General features: G+C 46.1%; 1 protein-coding gene across 2 annotated transcripts in view; it reads left to right on the forward strand.

Annotated features, from left to right (window-relative positions):
• Window positions 1-813: 813 nt before the first annotated feature.
• The window catches only part of pdgfd (platelet derived growth factor d), a 19,702-nt gene continuing 2,860 nt past the window's right edge, over window positions 814-17,655 (forward strand). For both annotated transcript variants that reach the window (XM_027012137.2, XM_027012138.2), the window contains exons 1-6: window positions 814-1,592; window positions 9,379-9,565; window positions 9,930-10,107; window positions 14,233-14,286; window positions 14,484-14,679; window positions 16,037-16,251. In XM_027012137.2, the coding sequence (XP_026867938.2) occupies window positions 1,424-1,592; window positions 9,379-9,565; window positions 9,930-10,107; window positions 14,233-14,286; window positions 14,484-14,679; window positions 16,037-16,251 (999 nt within the window). In that variant the 5' untranslated portion in view covers window positions 814-1,423. The remainder of the gene's footprint in view (window positions 1,593-9,378; window positions 9,566-9,929; window positions 10,108-14,232; window positions 14,287-14,483; window positions 14,680-16,036; window positions 16,252-17,655) is intronic.

A 17,655-nucleotide genomic window follows, 5' to 3' on the forward strand; every position in this document is an offset into this window, starting at 1 on the left:
CACCCTATCTGTACAGTCAGACGTAAATACTGCAAGTAGGTGCGACGTTTGGTGAGGAAACGTTCATTTCCATGACAGATGTCCAAATCAGCTGTAAGCTAGCTAGACAGCTTTTGTTTTTTATTTAGTTTGTTCAGTGTCACGTACCAGTCCGACTTTTTTCCTCCTGTTAGAGCTGACTGAAGTGGTCACCCTGCCACCATCAGCGGCTAGCTACCCATTTCCGAACACGCCTCGCGGGGTGGAAACGGGCCGTTTGTACCCAGAGCGCGGGCCGTTGACTCTGACGCGCACCCGCGAACACGAGACTCCGCGAGCCGCCCGCCCTAACACCTGCTGCAGCACGAGCTTCAAAGCGGTTCCCGGCAGGTTAAATATTTGTGGAAGTGTGTAGTTTTACAGATCCATATCTTGCGGGGTAGAGGTATTCCCAACGGTTTAATAGAGCTGAAACGTTGGCTCTAGTTTTTTCGCCCCCAGATTACTTAAGCAATTCAAATTTGTAAACAAACAGCGGTAAATCAAGCACTTATTTCCCGCCCGAGAAACTGCTGAGCGCCAATCTTATTATTGGAACAATATAGGCGTAGTTATCGGATCTCTTCCACGGAAATGTCGCCATCCCCTAACAGGTGCTACTGTTGTCTGGGAGACTCCACTTGATAAGGTTTTGGCGTTTAAGTAAAGACATAGAAGATTAAGCGGGTTCCCCCCCCAATTTTAATTTCTTTATCAAGTTCGCATTATTAAATCAAGGTTATCCAAAGCGGTAGTCGGTGTTATCTGACACGACTCAAATAGCAGCTTTAACAGCAGTGTAGTTGGTACTTGGCCGATGGCGAAGCATTTCAACAAGTGATTTCACGTCAGACTGTCGCCTGGCGTGTTTTCTAGAGCTCAGCTATTTCCCTTTGTGCGTGACGCTTTTTCTCGTGTTTGTCTTTCCCTGAGCAAAGTTTCCTCCGAGCTCTAACATTTGCCTCACGGCGTATTCTTGTTTGACTCCAGGAAGGTGCCTAGCCCCCCTCCCGTTACCAGATCACCAACTCGTAGCGAGCTGGAGTTGGAAACGTTTTCTCCTTGCGACCTTCCACTTCTTGTAATTTCGCTAAAAGTTTAAAGAATGTGAACTATTCCAGGGGTGGAATTCTGAAATAGGGGCACCGCAAGATAAAAGCGATAAGCTGGCAGCAAAAGCAAGTGTCTTAAATTTTTCCAAGTGCAAGGAGGGTTTATGAACGGATCTGCGGTGTCTGTAGATCGAGTCGCCAAACCATCTCGGCTTCTTCTGTCTTAGCGACAGCAGGCATTATGTAAAGACCGAAGAGAAAGTCTGCGTGAGTACTCCAGTCTGACAGCTTAAGCACGCGAAGCGCTCGAGGGAAGAGGGCTGTAGTTGTTTGCAGAAACTGCGTCTCCCTGCATGCGGGATCTGTTGATGAGACCTGCGACGAGCTCAGATCTCGGGACAGTGTTCCCGATGCGACTGCTCGTGTTTTTACTCGTGTGGCTACCAGGTGGCCCGATCCGCGGAACCGAAGCCCAAGTGGTCTCCGCCAAAGTCTTGCGTTCTTCAAATGTGCGGCGCACTGGTGAGTTTTATGTCTTCGTGTCTCTCTTAAACTTGGCTTTGAACTTTCTTTGCCCATTTAACCATTTTAAGAAACGACTCTCTCTCTCTCGCTCTTTTTTTTAATTTCTTTTTTTTTTCTTTTTTCTTTTTTTTGCAGTGTGCTGTTTTAAGTGGTTTCAAATTATACATACTAATTGAACTTGCTGTAAATTATCCCAAGGCCTGTTTGGATCCAAACTACGATAAAACGTTGACATATTCTATACAAAAACGAAAATGGTACTTTCTATGAGACAAGTGTTTGTGTGTGTGTGTGTGTGTGTGTGTGTGTGTGTGTGTGTGTGTGTGTGTTGAGAGAGAGAGAGTGGGAGAGGTAATGAAAGAGTGATAGGGTGAAAGGGAGACAGACAAAGAGCGAGAGAGACAGATGCGGAGCTGTCATGGTCTGAAACAAGCCCTTGACGGGCATTTCTCTCGGTCTGTCTCCGGGCAAGTCGTGGAGTTTAGAGGCGCTCTTTTCCTCCGGCCATATCACACGACAGCAGAGTTTCCCTGCGTGTGACGGCTACTGCGCTACTGGAGAAGTGCCTGCGACGTTTAAGCCACGCGTGTCTGTCTCGTCTAGAGCGCCCGAATAACCCGAACGGCTGTATTTCTGCAGGTTTTACTTTACCCAGGTATGGGTCACCTGATCATAAGGTACTTTATGCGCTTGATCAGGTGTGATGGAACTAGAAGCTTCGAAGATTTGTCAAAAAATGTAAGATATATCAGATCTGCTAACTGAATAAAATCCGCAAAGTTAATTTTGAGAAAGAGGAGCGATTTCTCTTATTGCCCAGATTCCCTGTGTGGGAACTCGTACCTGTTTGTATGGGTTGTGTAGTAAAGGTGAGAGTCCGTCAGGTGAGCAGTCGTGCGTCTCTGTCCCTTTGAAAACGCAGCAGGGCACCAAGGGACCACAAAAGAGCCCCTTCGCTCTGCTGACTCATCCGGAAGGACATCTGGGCATGCCGGTGCATGGAGCTTGCCTGAGGTCATCAGAGTTTACTGCGTGTGAAGCCACTACTGCAGGGCTGCCCAGGACATGGAGGACTGGTGTCAAACCCAGTTGCTTCAGCGCACCTCAGTCAACTCATCAGTTCATTAGCAGGTTTGGTGCAGGTCCTGGAGAAGGGACAATCCATGCTGTTGTGTGGGACTCCATAACTCCAGGACTGGAGGGAGACACCCCTGCACTACGGCAGTCCAGTGTGCTGGACACTCTGCTGCTAGATGAGAGAGCAGATGATAGAGTCTGATTTAAATCTGATAAATCATCAATGTTTTCAGTACAAAAGTCATTGGTGACCCAGAGAGAGAGAGAGAGAGAGAGAGTGAGTGTGTGTGAGTGTCTGCGCATGTGTGAGGCTTAGAATTGATATTTTGAGACAGTAACTCCCAAGGATGTCCCAGCCCCCCACCCACTCATTAGAACTATGGTATTTAAGATGGGAATCCCCATGCATGTGTGTGTGTGCGTGTGTGTGTGTGTGTGGGCGAGACTAGGTGTAACACTTCCCCTTCTGGTAAATGACCCCATCCTTAAAGTTCAGCTTATGAGTGTGTTTGGGAAGGAGAATCCCTCTCATGCTTGCTCTCTCTCTCTCTCTCTCTCCCACACACACACACACACACACACACACACACACACCTAGCGCGGTGTCATCCTGTCCCCTCTTGGATCATGTATCTTTTTTCCATCCCTGTTATATGGAAAGTATAACGCTTAGTGTGATGGCAGGGTGTGTTACAATGATCTCAGGGTATGTTTGGGTGGATTTGGGGGTGATTACGTACTAACAAAATGGGTGGTGGTGTTCCTTGGAGGTACACGTGTGTGTGTGTGTGTGTGTGTGTGTGTGTGTGCGGGTGTGTGTGTGTGTGTGTGTGTGTGTGTGTGTGTGTGTGTGTGTGCGCGCACCGCACACAACTCAGTAATGCCTGTTTTGGAGGGCCACAGCCAACCTGTTTAATTTGATCTTCTGTAGTTCATTATTTGTGTTTGTTAGTGTGTCTGTGATAGATTAGTTAGCTTGGATTTAGTGTGTGTGCATGTGTGTGTGTGGGCTGTGGGGGAGGGGATGTCCCTGACAGAACCTTGATAGAAATAAGCTGACCCAACACTGAGAGACAAACTTCTTTTCCCAAACATGCTGATCACAGGTTCTTAAGGTCCTGTGTGTGTGTGTGTGTGTGTGTGTGTGTGTGTGTGTGTGTGTGTGTGTGTGTGTGTGTGTGTGTGTGTGTGTGTGTGTGCGTGCGTGCGTGTGTGCGTGCGTGAGAAGCATGCGGAAATGTATAAGCTGAAACTTGGCAGTTTTAGATTAGACAGCAGAATTAGGAAGTAGAAGCACACAGTTAGTCAAAGCAGAGAGAGTGAGAGAGACAGAGCAAGGGAATGTGAACAAGCACCAAGGAAGTGGGAGGGATGAAAATGCAGACTCACTGTGCAGTCTGAGGTAGAGTAGTGTGGTCAAACCCTTAGTCTGAGGTAGAGCAGTGTGGTCAAACCCTCAGTTTGAGGTAGAGCAGTGTGGTCAAAGCCCCAGTCTGAGGTAGAGCAGTGTGGTCAAACCCTCAGTCTGAGGTAGAGCAGTGTGGTCAAACCCTCAGTCTGAGGTAGAGCAGTGTGGTCAAAGCCCCAGTCTGAGGTAGAGCAGTGTGGTCAAACCCTCAGTCTGAGGTAGAGCAGTGTGGTCAAAGCCCCAGTCTGAGGTAGAGCAGTGTGGTCAAAGCCCCAGTCTGAGGTAGAGCAGTGTGGTCAAACCCTCAGTCTGAGGTAGAGCAGTGTGGTCAAAGCCCTCAGTCTGAGGTAGAGCAGTGTGGTCAAAGCCCCAGTCTGAGGTAGAGCAGTGTGGTCAAAGCCCTCAGTCTGAGGTAGAGCAGTGTGGTCAAAGCCCCAGTCTGAGGTAGAGCAGTGTGGTCAAACCCTCAGTCTGAGGTAGAGCAGTGTGGTCAAAGCCCCAGTCTGAGGTAGAGCAGTGTGGTCAAAGCCCCAGTCTGAGGTAGAGCTGTGTGGTCAAACCCTCAGTCTGAGGTAGAGCAGTGTGGTCAAACCCTCAGTCTGAGGTAGAGCAGTGTGGTCAAAACCTCACCTGGCCCACTAAGTCGCTGCCACTTAGAGTTCATGAGTTCATGCATGTCCAAGCAGGCCGCTGCTTGCTCCCACACCTCACTACTGCGGAGCGAAGCTGGGCCAATCAGAAGGCAAGGCTAGAAAATACACCATGCACCACGGCCTTGTCTTGCCTGTCCTGCTCGAGCAGGGTTAGAAGGTTCAGACGCCGCAGGATGTGCGGGACCTGCTCTGCTATCGTGCGGCAGGCAGTGGGTGGGAGACTAATCTTGATTTTCGCTTGGTTGCACCAATATAATGCTTCTTAAAATCCCAAGGCTGGGCTCATAAATGTATGCATTTTCTTAGGTAATATTTAACCTTCTCAGTAATCCACAACATAATAAGTTAGCATTCTATGTTATTTATTAAGTCTCCCAAAGTCTTCCTAAGCAGTATGTTTACTGCAGTTATCAATCTCCAAATTAAACAGGAAACAAATCTATATAAATCTGGGAGATCAGTGGTGAATTACTGTAGTTTAAGCACTCATATGGCTAAGAGTGGGTTCATAAACACAGACAGGTTGGTAAAAGGAGGTGAAGATATTCAGCCTCCGACATTGCATGATGGTTCAGATTATGTGTTTTTATTTTTTCCTGTGTTGGACTGTCCATAGCTCTGCAGGGCCACCTCTGAACCAGTGCATTTCATATGATGTCACCACGTAGCAGCAAGACATGTACATTCATGTCCACAGAGTCAGTTGTTTAGATTGAGCTTTTAAGCACTACGTATCATGACAATCTATTGAAACCATACTAGTAACCTTGAATATAAAATATCCAAAACGTAGGAATGATGTCATGTGAACCTCAACAAAATGACAAACATGCACATGTGCCATGCGTCCTCACACACGCACTGTGTCTCTGGGGGGTCCAGTGAGTAGACAAGCAGTGAGGTGGACCAGAGAAGATTCGGAGCCTGTCAAAATATCATCTCTGGTCTGTCATCACAGAATAGCCCAGAGGGAAGCTCTCTCACTCTCCTTCTCTCTCTCTCTCTCTCTCTCTCTCTCTCTCTCTCCCCCCCCCCCCCCACTCACTCAGATGCTTACATTCACAGCCTTCAGGGACAGGGTTGATATTTAATCAAGACTTCTGCTGGTCCTTCTGAGACTCCTACACCAGCACACCAAGAGAGACTGAGACACATGCGCAGAGATCCTGTGCATGTGTGTGTGTGTGTGGGTCGGTGGGTGTGTGTTCAGGCGCTGCTGCAAGATCAGTGTGCATGAATGATGCTAGAAAGTGTCAATGTAGAGGCTGGACTGGGAGGGGGAACATGTGTTCTTTGTAGATAGTGTTGCAGACTGCTGTTTCGTGTGATTTTGGGGCCATGTCTATTTTGCTATAGGAATGAGTCAGAAAAACTGATGATTCATTCAAGCCTGTTATAAATTCCAAATTAGGGAATCTGAGAGTAATACACACACAGTCCTATGGACGAGCGCAGAGCTTCATAACCATGCCGTTATGTGGTGAAGCTGGTGACTAGTTAACAGGAGCAGGCCGCGTGGCTAATTTAGCTCGTTTAGACGTTCGCTAATTGTTTCCTAACTGCGATGTGACCACAGGAGATGTTTGGTCTTTGGGCGGTCCAGACCCCAGTACGGCGTTAAACGTTTCTCAGGCTACCACGCAAACTTCCGCGGGACTTATCGTCTCTCGGAGGAGCACTTGGCACTCTGTCCTCTTAAAGGGCCAGGCGCACCGTCATTAGGACATGGATGTGGCATGGATACTGGTAGAGAGGTTAACCACAGAGCGAATGGTGTCAATACAGAACCATCACTTTCTGCACACAAAATGTACTGTCTCTCTCTCTCTCTCTCTCTCTCTCTCTCTCTCTCTCTCTCTCTCTCTCTCTCTCACTCTGTGTGCATGTGTGTGTGTGTGCATGTGTGTGTGTGTGCATGTGGGTGTGTGTGTTTACTCTTTTTGATCAGATGCCAACAGGCAAGCTGAAGGTGTTTGTTTCTGAGCATTTGGTGCAGTGCTAATTGATTGACTTCATCAGTCCTGTCGTGCGTGTGTGTGTGTGTGTGTGTGTGTGTGTGTGTGTGTGTGTGTGTGTGTGTGTGAGTGTGAGAGAGAGACATCATGCATGCCTTTGTTGGGTGAGGGGGAATTGTGTGTGATTGTGTCTGCCATGGACACTGCTGTCTATACCTGCTCTGTTGGTTTTGACAGAGTTACTAATCACATGAAATAATCAATCAGTTATTGAGATTGAGATCAATTAAACACTACTGAACAGAGAAGAGAGATGGAGCGTGTTTCTGCAGGTGGGTGTGTGTATAGCTGTTTAATTAGAGGCTAGCAGGCAGGCTCAAGGGGTTTTGTTTCTGAAAATTTGGTGCAGTGCTAATTGATTGACTTCATCAGCACTGCTGTGTGTGTGTGTGTACCTACCGTTAGCTGCAATACAGCACGTCCTCGTCCTAAAGGCCCAGTGCCAGTGATCATCTCTGTCAGGAACAGCAGACCCAAATGTCCCCTGATTCCAATCTCTGCTCAGTGAGGAACAGTGTACCATAAAGGCTCCTAGCCCCATCACGTGTGCCGCAAGGAAGAGAATGCCCCAAAGGCCGTGAAGCTCATCCCTTTTGAGAGGTCAGGAAGGGTGGGCCTTCTGAACACACTCAGCGACCCTGTTCTCCCCATCTACTGATCTGAGCAGCTCATAGCTGAAGCTGTGCAGCAGGTCCTCACACTCCCCTGATTTTCCACACACACACACACACACACACACACACACACACACACACACACACAATCCTGACTACTGTTCTTCATTAGCCGTATGGTGCTAGATGGATTGTCACCTTTCCTTCCTGTGTGTGTGTGTGTGTGTGTATAGAAAGAGAGAATGAGTGTTGATGGGTGAGCTCACATGGGCTCCCCCTACACCAATTACCTTTCCTTCCAAGGTTTGCTGGGTTTGATTGGAGCTCTTCCGGAGACAACAAATAATGCGTTAACCATGTTCTCCATGTGTTACTGTATATGTGGGGTTGAATTTACAGCCCAAGTCACCTTCTGTTTCACTACTGCTTTACGCAGTGGAGTGTGTGTGTGTGTGTGTGTATGTGTGTGTGTGTGCAAACGTGTGTGAACATATGTCTGCATGCACGTATGTGTGTGTGCGCGCATCAGTGTGATGCGATGTGACGAGTGTGAAAAATCTAAAGATGAAGAAAAAATGGTAGTGAAGATTATTTTTGAAGTTGAGAAAGGGAATGTGTGAATCACAGGTTGTCAAGCATCAGGTGTGTGTGTTTAGGGGGAGGCTGCACACACAGTTGTGTGTGTTCAAGGAAAGCAGAGCGGCAGCAATAGTGTGATTCTACTTTTTTTTCTTGCCCTCTTAAGTGTGTGTGCATTAGCTGTGTTATGGCGCTAATTGGACAGATATAAATCAGACCTGCCAGTCTGTCCGTCTGTCACTGTCATACATCCACATATGTAAGTGTCAAAAGGGCATGTGTGCAAACACACACACACACACACACACACACACACACACATTCACCCCATAAATATCACAGAGCTGCATCATGTCTATTAAAGCAGAGTGTGTGAAATGGTCAGCTGACTAGGGGAGCTCGCTGTGGCAGTGGCTTGCTTGGACAGGCACAGGTGGGCTATCCTGGGGTGAGTTAGCCTGACCTGGGGTGGGCTGGGATAATCTGGACTGGGATTAGCTGGCCTTGCTGGTCTGGACTGGTATCCCTGTGTATAGTCTCAGTGTGGGTTGCGTGTGTCTTGTTTATTGGCTAGGAGCGGAAGGCCCGTGTCTTCTCTTTCCATCGCTTGTTCCCTGGTGATCCTGGAGCTGGTAATAAAACGACGCTTGCCGTTTTAAACTGCTTCATGAATAAACAAATTCTCACATAGGTGCGGACTCTGTATGTAAATGAGCTGCATAGCTCTTTCTTTTTTTGAACCCTCCTCCTTTCCTGCCTGTAATGGAACTGCCCACTTGCTATGGGAATGGCTGTAGTGTCTGATAGCATCACTCACTTCAGCAGTCTGTCTGAAGTGTCTGTCAATGTCAGAGCATAAATGTCTGTTGTAAGGCATGCTTGGTTGAGAAGGAATTAATGTTCTTTCTTTAGTACTGTAAAGACTTGGAGATAGAATTCAGAGAGAGAGAGAAAGAGAATGATGGAGAGAGAGACTCAAACTCTAACATCAAACCTTTTTTTTAATCAAATCTTTTTTGACTTTTAATCAAATAATTATTGAATTGTTAAAATCTTTAAAACGTTCATTACAAACTGCCTATGGGTGTGTGTGTGTCATGTACACTGTGGGTCTAGTGGTAGGATGCAGAATGTCGGCCACACACACACACACACTACTGTGTTTACGTTAAGGATAACCTCAGGGTGAGTGTAAAGTTCCTAATACACAGCTGTATATTTGTCTACATAACTAGGGAAACGGACCAGCTTCCTATCCCACCTTCTGGTGTGCCTGTGTACACATGAGTGCGCAAGTGTGACCGCGTGTGCTTGATGCTTCAACAGTATATGGGCGGTGGTGGTGTTTGTGTCTGGCACTGTTGTGTACCTAAGTGACATCAATGACCATTCCAAGTTGTAGCCCTGCCCCTCTAACAGACCCCAATCGCCTCACAGACTTGTTCTGCAAAGAGGAGGTTGTCATGGTTACAAGTGGCGGGCAGATTCACAGCCCCCGCTACCCAAATGCGTACCCCAGAAACCTCCTGCTGTCATGGAAACTGGTGTCCCCCCCACACACACGCTTCCTGCTGGAGTTTGATGGACAGTTCGGGTTGGAGGAACCTGAAAACAACGTCTGTAGGTGAGGAGGACGAAGGGCTGGGTGGGGGGGTAGGTGGGTAAGTTGGGTGGGTTAGGTGGGTTGGGTGAAAGAGTTATGTGTGTTGGGTGGGTGGGTGAGGGTGTGGGTAAGTTATCTATGTTGGGTGGGTAAGTTAGTTGTGTTGGGTGGGTGGGTGAGTCGGTGGGTAAGTTAGGTGGGTTGGGTGGGTAAGTTAGTTGTGTTCGGTGGGTAGGTGGGTAAGTTAGGTGGCTGAGTGGGTTGGTGGCGTAGGTGTGTGGCTGGCTTTGTGCAGGAATAGAGTTGATTAGAGGTAATGTGGTAATGTTAATGCTGTAACAGTACCTGTGTGTCTGTATGTGTCTCTGTTTGTGTGTGTGTATAGATATGACTTTGTGGAGGTGGAGGACATATTAGAGAGCAGCACTATAATCTGGGGTCGCTGGTGTGGAAAGAAGGTGCCGAGTCCTATCACCTCCAAATCCAACCGCATGAAGATCACCTTCAAATCAGACGACTTCTTCGTGGCCAAGCCGGGCTTCAAGCTCTGCTACACGCTGTTGGTAAGTTCCACTCAGTAATCTGACCTCATGCCTTCGTTACTCCCTGCTGTCTTACTCTGTCTGGGTGATGAAGGTCACCTTTGAACCTGAGCACGGTGGACACCGGCTGCGGTAGTTAACACGCTGCACTGCTGCGCACACAGCTGGGGAAAGTGGAGATGATAAAAACGTAATGCCAGTGGTTTGCCAATAAAAGTCTTCATAGTGTCAGCGTTCCCCCACATGGCCTCTCACCTCACAGGAGAAGAGCTTCGGGGAAATGATTACATTGGCTTTCTTGCGTTTTCTTTCTGGATTTCTCATTTTTGCATTCCTTAGCTGAAAAATATATATACATGATATTATATATGTACATCATTGACTGGGTCTTCAAGGGTCTTTGAGCAATTGTCTGACACCTTTACTATTTTACTATGCGTGCTCCTGAAGCCTCCCTCTCGAACCGCCACACAAGCCCACTCCTCCGAAACGAGTCCGGCTTCTGGGGAGACGCTTGCTCTGCGATAACAAGGGATCAAAAACAGCCAAGGGTGTGCGTGCGCGTGCATGCACAAGTGTGCAATTCTGTGGGTGCTCCACAGCGTGTGCGATGCTATCACCTTGACAGCTGTTCGGGACTCGAGCAAAGATGTGCAGTCCAGTGACTTTGTCTCTCTCTGCGCGTCTCGCCAGCTCTCTTCTGCTGGTTAATAAGAGAGGATGAGACAGCAGGCGCTATTCATAGCTTCTTCTTTTTAAACAAAAAGACTGCACGCATTATGTTCCCACTTACTTTACAGAGAACGTACACTTCTCTAAAAGTGTTGATGCAATTGACAATTAAAGCGGAAAAGGAAAGCAAAAAAGCAAGATCACTAGGCAAGTCTGGCATCTCCACACGACAATCATAGCACGCCGTTCACCGCGCGCCATTTTTCATGCATGCATAAACAGTTGAGCTACTGAAACTGTTGAAAATATCTGAAAAAAAGTGCTGTATTTGACTAGTGCACCATCTGAGAAAATGGCCTCGGTTCCTAGCAGCCTGCTCTCCTGCAAACGTAGCGCCAAAACGTTCGCTTTGTACACTGAAAGTGTCGGTTATGGCCATGACAGACATCAAGTCCCTTGGCTGTATGGATACATTATTTGTTCAACCAAACAGTTGATTCTGTGTGTTGAAGAAGAGTATGGGGGATAACTTGCTACCTTGAAGGATTCCACACCCTTCCACTATGTCTACTGTACTGGTTTGAAATGTATGAAGGAAGACCATTACATCAAACGTAGTCAATGTGTTTGCTAAAATCTACAGTCTTTTCATCGATGGTTTTCTGAGTGAAGGTGTAAATGTGATCTGTTGTTTGCTGTGTAGGTAAGAAGTGAGTTTTATTAAACCTTTTAACGGGGAATTATGTTCAGTTAACAATGTCATTGAGTAAGCTACAAAAATGCTTTTGCCTAGGTGACCTTTTACACATGCACACTTGGTATAGTCCTTGGTAGTTAGGGTTGACTCTGTCAATGTTTTTCAAATTGGAGTAAGTGGACATCTTTTCCAGCGAATATGGAAGGTTTTTGCTTTTATGGATAGCGTCAGGATTGCTAATTGGAGTTTGGGAAGAACACTGCATTGCTGATACTGTCTGTTCCACTGATTTTTCTGTGGTAATCTAGAATGTATTCTGCAAAGTGTTAGCTTTTACTATTACTCTCATCTTGTTTGAGATATTCTGGAGGTTCTGGGTTTTTCTAAAGCTTTTTCTAGGCATCTATACCAGGTGTAGTTATTTCTAACTGCGATAGTCTTGAATGGAACCATTATGTTCAGGTTTTTTCCACAGACCCCAGAAGGAATTGACCTTAAAATATTTTTAGATTTTTGACAGTTCCTTCTCCATTAATGATTTTGTGCTGTTTGTGTTTGTCACTCTATGTAGTTATTAGAACCATCAATCTTTTTTCCAGTTTAGATTTTTGGTTTTTAACAGCCTTAGCGTTGGTTATTTTACCACTTGGTTCAGATTGTCACTAGATTTATGCCATCTTTGTTAGTTTCATGCTTGGTGTCACTATGCTATGGTGGCATTTCTCATGCTTCTTTTCACCTGTACATCTTTATGGTTTTGGATATTGTTTTTTTTTCTGTGTGCGTGTGTGTGTGTGTGGGGGGGGGGCTTTCTTTCTTCAAATCTAGAACTTTGAACCACTATGATGGTGTTAAGTGGAGTTGAGACATGACTGCGGCCACAACAACGTCTCCTGTTGTGCTGTGGACCTGCCGCTCGTGCTGTTGAAGGATGTGTTTTCCGTTTTTGTTTATCGTCCTGCCACAGCTCTCTATGATGGCGGGTTTTCTATTTGTGTCATAGAGAATGATTTGTTTAGGTCTTCCCAAACGATAAAATCATCCTTGCCAGTTATTGAATTAAGATTGCTGCCAAGCAAAAACAAAGACCACATTCTGGAAATGGCATTTCTTTTTGAAGGTTTTCCAAATGTGTCTTTGAAATAATAAGAATTTAATTGGGGCAGATGAATTGTGCATAATTCAATATCTTTTGTCATTTTCTGGTATGTTCATGCTGATTTTTTAAATCCATAAGTAAATTTCACCTTTTTATTGCGGTTATGCTGGAGCTGTACTCTTATGCCACACAAGAACACTGACACAGTTCCAGGCATTTTTTGACATGTGCATATTTTATAGGAGGTACAATGAATTCCAAATAATTGTTTGGACAAAAAGAATTATGGATGATATTATCGCTATTATATATATATTATTTTCAAAGTCTGTTTGTTTGTTCATTTTAAGCCAAATGTCAATGGAAATTAACATCGGATATTCCAGTAGTGTTTTTTCAAAAAGAAAAAGCGATGGAAACCAAGGATTGGCTAAGCACTTGTGACTGCTCAGAGTGATACAGTCTCTTATCTGGTTGGAGTTTAGATGAGTGGGTGTATATGGAGCTTCTCAGGCCTGGTGATGTATCTCTCAGCCTGGGGTGTTTGGTGTGGGGAAAGCTTCCACAGTGTTTGCCAGGTGCTCTGAATTTGATGAGACTCCATGGAGCAGGGTTTGGTGAGCTGCTGTTATAAATGGATAGATGATTTATGGCTTTAGATGTGCTTGGGGTCCAGATTTCTGTTTAATTTTGGGGGCGATCCTTGGTCTGGGGTTCATGGTCTCCAGTCTTCTGGGCCTGTTGATGCTGCAGCATCAGGGCTGACATTGATTGAGGGAGGAATCTTAAGTGCTCTCTCTCTCTCTCTCTCTCTCTCTCTCTCTCTCTCTCTCTCTCTCTCTCTCTCTCTCTCTCTCTCTCTGAGTGTTGGTTGTTGTGCAGTAGTACTGCAGCTGCTTGATGGTCAGCACTGCATAAACATTAGAGGAGAACCTTCCGGATTCCACACGTTTTAAAATTTTCCCTGCTGAGTGCATTGGAATGTAGGATAATTGTGCATCTGCTGCTCTGACTCTGAACACTTCCCAACTGCATCCTTGAGAATCATGGTGTTCCAGAAAGCAGATAGCCCATGGAGACGCTCCCCACTCTCTTGATCTTGTTTTGGACGTATTTGATTTGGTTTCTGTAGCGATGGCTGTCCGGCAGTACTGATGAAGGACTTTTATCACTCCCTTCTAATGACCTCTGACCTCACCTCATTGTGTTTGTTGCCATGCCAGGAGATTTATGGACTAGGTGTCATGTGGCAGATCAGAAAAGAGTGTGTGTGCGTGTGTGTGCGTGTGCATGTGTGTGCATGCGTGTGCGTGTGTTTGTATGTGTAGGGGAAGTTGGTAAGGTGTTTGGATGTGTGTACACATTTATGTTGGAATTTGTGTGCAAGAGTGTATAGTAGTACAAGTTACTGTATGCATGTGTAGTGGGCTGTATAGATTTGTATTTGTGAATAATGTTTTAAATGTGTGTGTTTGTGTGTGTGTGTGTGTGTGTGTGTGTGTGTGTGTGTGTGTGTGTGTGTGTGTGTGTGTGAGAGAGAGACAGAGTACATGAGGTACCATAAGAAGTATGTTATGGTTAGAGGAAAACGAAAACAATTAACCTGCTGAGTCATGACAACAGATAAACTGAGGAATGTCCATCTCTCTCTCTCTCTCTCTCTCTCTCTCTTTCTCAGAGTGATGCTTCTCCGGTACCTAATACTAACCGGGAAACAGTCACAGTCATATCGGTAAGAAGAGCCTATTTATATTTGTAAGGGAATTGATGTATGTCTCCACACCTTTGAACGCTACTGTCAAACAAACAATTGCAAACACACAATAGAAACTTTCCTTATCAGGATAGGATTTTAAGAGAAATGCTTTAGAGAAAGGGGGAAAAACTCCATTTGTGTGCGTGTGACGTTTGCCCCATCACTGGCTGCAGGATCAGGCCGATAGAGCTGTGACGGACGCGCCGCTCTCTGCGGAGGCGTTGGATGATGTCATCGCGGGCTTCAGCACCGTCGAGGAGGTTCTCAGGCACCTGAACCCCCTCACCTGGCAACAGGACTTGAACAGCATCTACACACACACACACTACTATCTACCGCGCAGTTACCACCTGGCCCGCAAAAATAAGCGTAAGTCTGAGGAATGTCCATCTCTCTCTCTCTCTCTCTCTCTCTCCCTCTCCCTCAACGTCTCTCTATGTCTGTCTCTCTCTCACTGTCTCTCAATTCAGTTCTTCTTTATTGGCATGATTGTCTCAAGTACAATGTTGCCAAAGCACAATAAATTCTAAAACTGAGCGTTCCCGATGGAACGAAGTATAACAAAATTTCAAAAAAGAAATGAGTACGGAAATAAATAACACAAAATACATTAAGACTAATAAAAGAAGTGTAGCTAGCCATTGCAGTAGGGTTTAGTGAGGCACTCTCTCTCCTGCAGGCTGTGGCAGGTTGCAGTGACTGATGCGGTTTTGGTTTTGGTTGCATCTTAGATTATTTGGCAGAGGTTTGAACAGATAGTAGACTTTTTAAAATTTCTCACTCTTTCTCTCTCTGTCGTGTGTGTGCGTGCGTGGACCTTGATAACAGGTTTCAGAAAAAGAACCAGAAAGCAAGTGACCTGACTGTAAGGGTGGGGAGGAGTTAACAATTCACCGGGTTATTATGAAGGAACTCAGCTGTGTCTTCTCCTCCTCTTCATGTGCACACTGCACACTACACATACTACACACACACACACACACACACACACACACACACACACACACACACACCCTGAAACACTAAATGGCTCATATTTACTAACATGCCGAACATTGAACATTGGAACAGGTCAAAGGGAGAGTGTTCCACATCATATTAACATACTTGTCCTCTGTGTGTGCATATGGGGCAGTGGTAGCTCAGTGGTTAAGGTATTTGACATGTAATCAGAAGGTTGCTGGTTTAAGGTGCCCCTGAGCAAGGCCCTTAACCCTCAGTTGCTCAAGTTGTACTCAGTCATAATTGTAAGTTGCTTTGGATGAAAGCATCAGCTAAATGCTATAAATGTAAATGTGTATGAGTGTGTGTGTACACACGTGTGTCTGCGCTTAATAGTGAGTGTGTGTGTATGAGTGGTGTATGAAAGTGAGTGTGAGTGTGTGTGTGTGAGTAGTCAAGTATGAATAGCTGCCTCAAAAAGATGAGAAGTGGTTTAGGGTGAAAACGTGTGTGCATACACATTTGTGCCTACACATGAAACACATATAGTATTTAATGTTATCAGCCTACCACAACATAACAGCTGTCTGTAGCCTCGTTTGAACACACTCCTTCCAGTCAGCAATCCACACACATGGACTTCTCTCCTCCCACTGAACACACAACTACCTGCTCCTCCAAGAGTAGATTCTTCCAACAGACCTCCACCTGTGGTCAACTGAACACTGGCTACAGCCCACAACTCACAGTCATTAAAGTCTCTCTCTCTCTCTCTCTCTCTCAGTTGATTTGGATCGCCTCTTTGAGGATGTGAAGAAGTACAGCTGCACTCCGCGTAACTTCTCCGTAAACCTGCGCGAGGAGCTGAAGATCACCAATGCCGTGTTTTTCCCACGATGCCTCCTGGTAAATCGATGTGGCGGGAACTGTGGATGTGGCACAGACAACTGGCACTCCTGCTCCTGCAGCCCTGCCAAAACCGTCAACAAAATCCACGAGGTATCCCATAATGCTCCACTACACAACTCTCACAACAAACCTGCCCAAACTCCGTATTCAGCGTTTAAACTGCCTAGTCACAGGCGCAGCTGAGGATATGTCCCCTGGCGCATGTTCAGTCACCTTTAGCATGGACTGTGGTAGCACGTGGATAAGACAGTGTGGACACAAACTTCTTTAGTGAAGTGCCTTCCTGTTCTTTAATGCGAGGAGATACGATAAGTGGCTGGCACGTGAGACTGCAAAGGGCTCTCACTCTTTAAACATGTCTGCTAGCGTCTGACTCTCTGAGTTCTCTCGAGTGTGCTGGAGTAGCTCACCTAGAGCTGGCGTTGTTTCCAGAGCTGGCTTCTGTGTTGGATTGTCAGCGAGATGATATGGTGACTAGCAGCTACTTGTGTTTGCAGCTGTTGTTCAAGGGAGTAGAAGGAAACCAAGAGAATCTTAAAAAAATGTTTCTTAAGAAACTGAAATTAACCAATAATTTAATCTAAATAGCAGCTCTGGTCAAGGTCAGCTACAGAAGCCCAGAGGAGCCTGAAAGCTTTGGCCCATTAACGTCTGGTGTGATGCTGCTAAATCAGGAAGTGCCCAAGGAAGCTATTGTGTCATCGATGGGGTTTCCTAATTATTATGCAACAGTTATGTCCCTTGCCCCCTAGTCTGGCAACGTGGAAAACTGAGTTCTTGTGACCAGATTTTAAGTTTTGGATTTTGTCTTTTTAACTTCTCTTTTGTTGTGCGCAAAGCAGGACGGCACCATGGCACAGGAGAAGACAAAGAGGTGCCTCCAATTCCTCATTAGGGATTAGATGGAACCGGCGGCACAAAAGTGAAGTAAACAATGCTTTTAAAAGATGAGGCATTTTAAGTAACAGTCGACGTTTGTGCCGGAACATTCGCACACGTGTGGAGCGGCGGGTCCAGTGTGTGCTGGGACGGAAATATCCTTACACAACAGAAACCATCCCGCTGAGTCATGCTGAACAAAACCCACACTTAAGCATATTGTGCAGGACTCTTGAAATAAGATCACAACGTCTTTAGATTTCGGGAGCATTCTGCTAGCATTCGCACTTTTCCTAAGCACACTAATGGCTGAATAGGCCTTCGCCCATGATCCGGAATATTCTCTCCTGCGAAGCGTACTGGTCCGCAACAAAACCACCTGGATGGGTTAAAGTGCCTGGACCGTTTTAATTGCTGATTGCAGCTATAATGTTAGGGTATAGGTATCATTGATTATTATGAGTCATGTGGTGGTGATGAGGATGAGGATGATGGAGCAGGATCCTGAGGCTGCAGGCAGATCCTGACTCCAGCAGTCGAGTCGAGGCAGGGCGAGCTTGCATGTTCAGTTGAGCGGAAATGAAATAAGGGGAGTCCAGACCGATACTGCCTCCG

The sequence above is a fragment of the Electrophorus electricus genome, chromosome 15 (assembly GCF_013358815.1).
Source record: "Electrophorus electricus isolate fEleEle1 chromosome 15, fEleEle1.pri, whole genome shotgun sequence".
NCBI lineage: Eukaryota > Metazoa > Chordata > Actinopteri > Gymnotiformes > Gymnotidae > Electrophorus > Electrophorus electricus.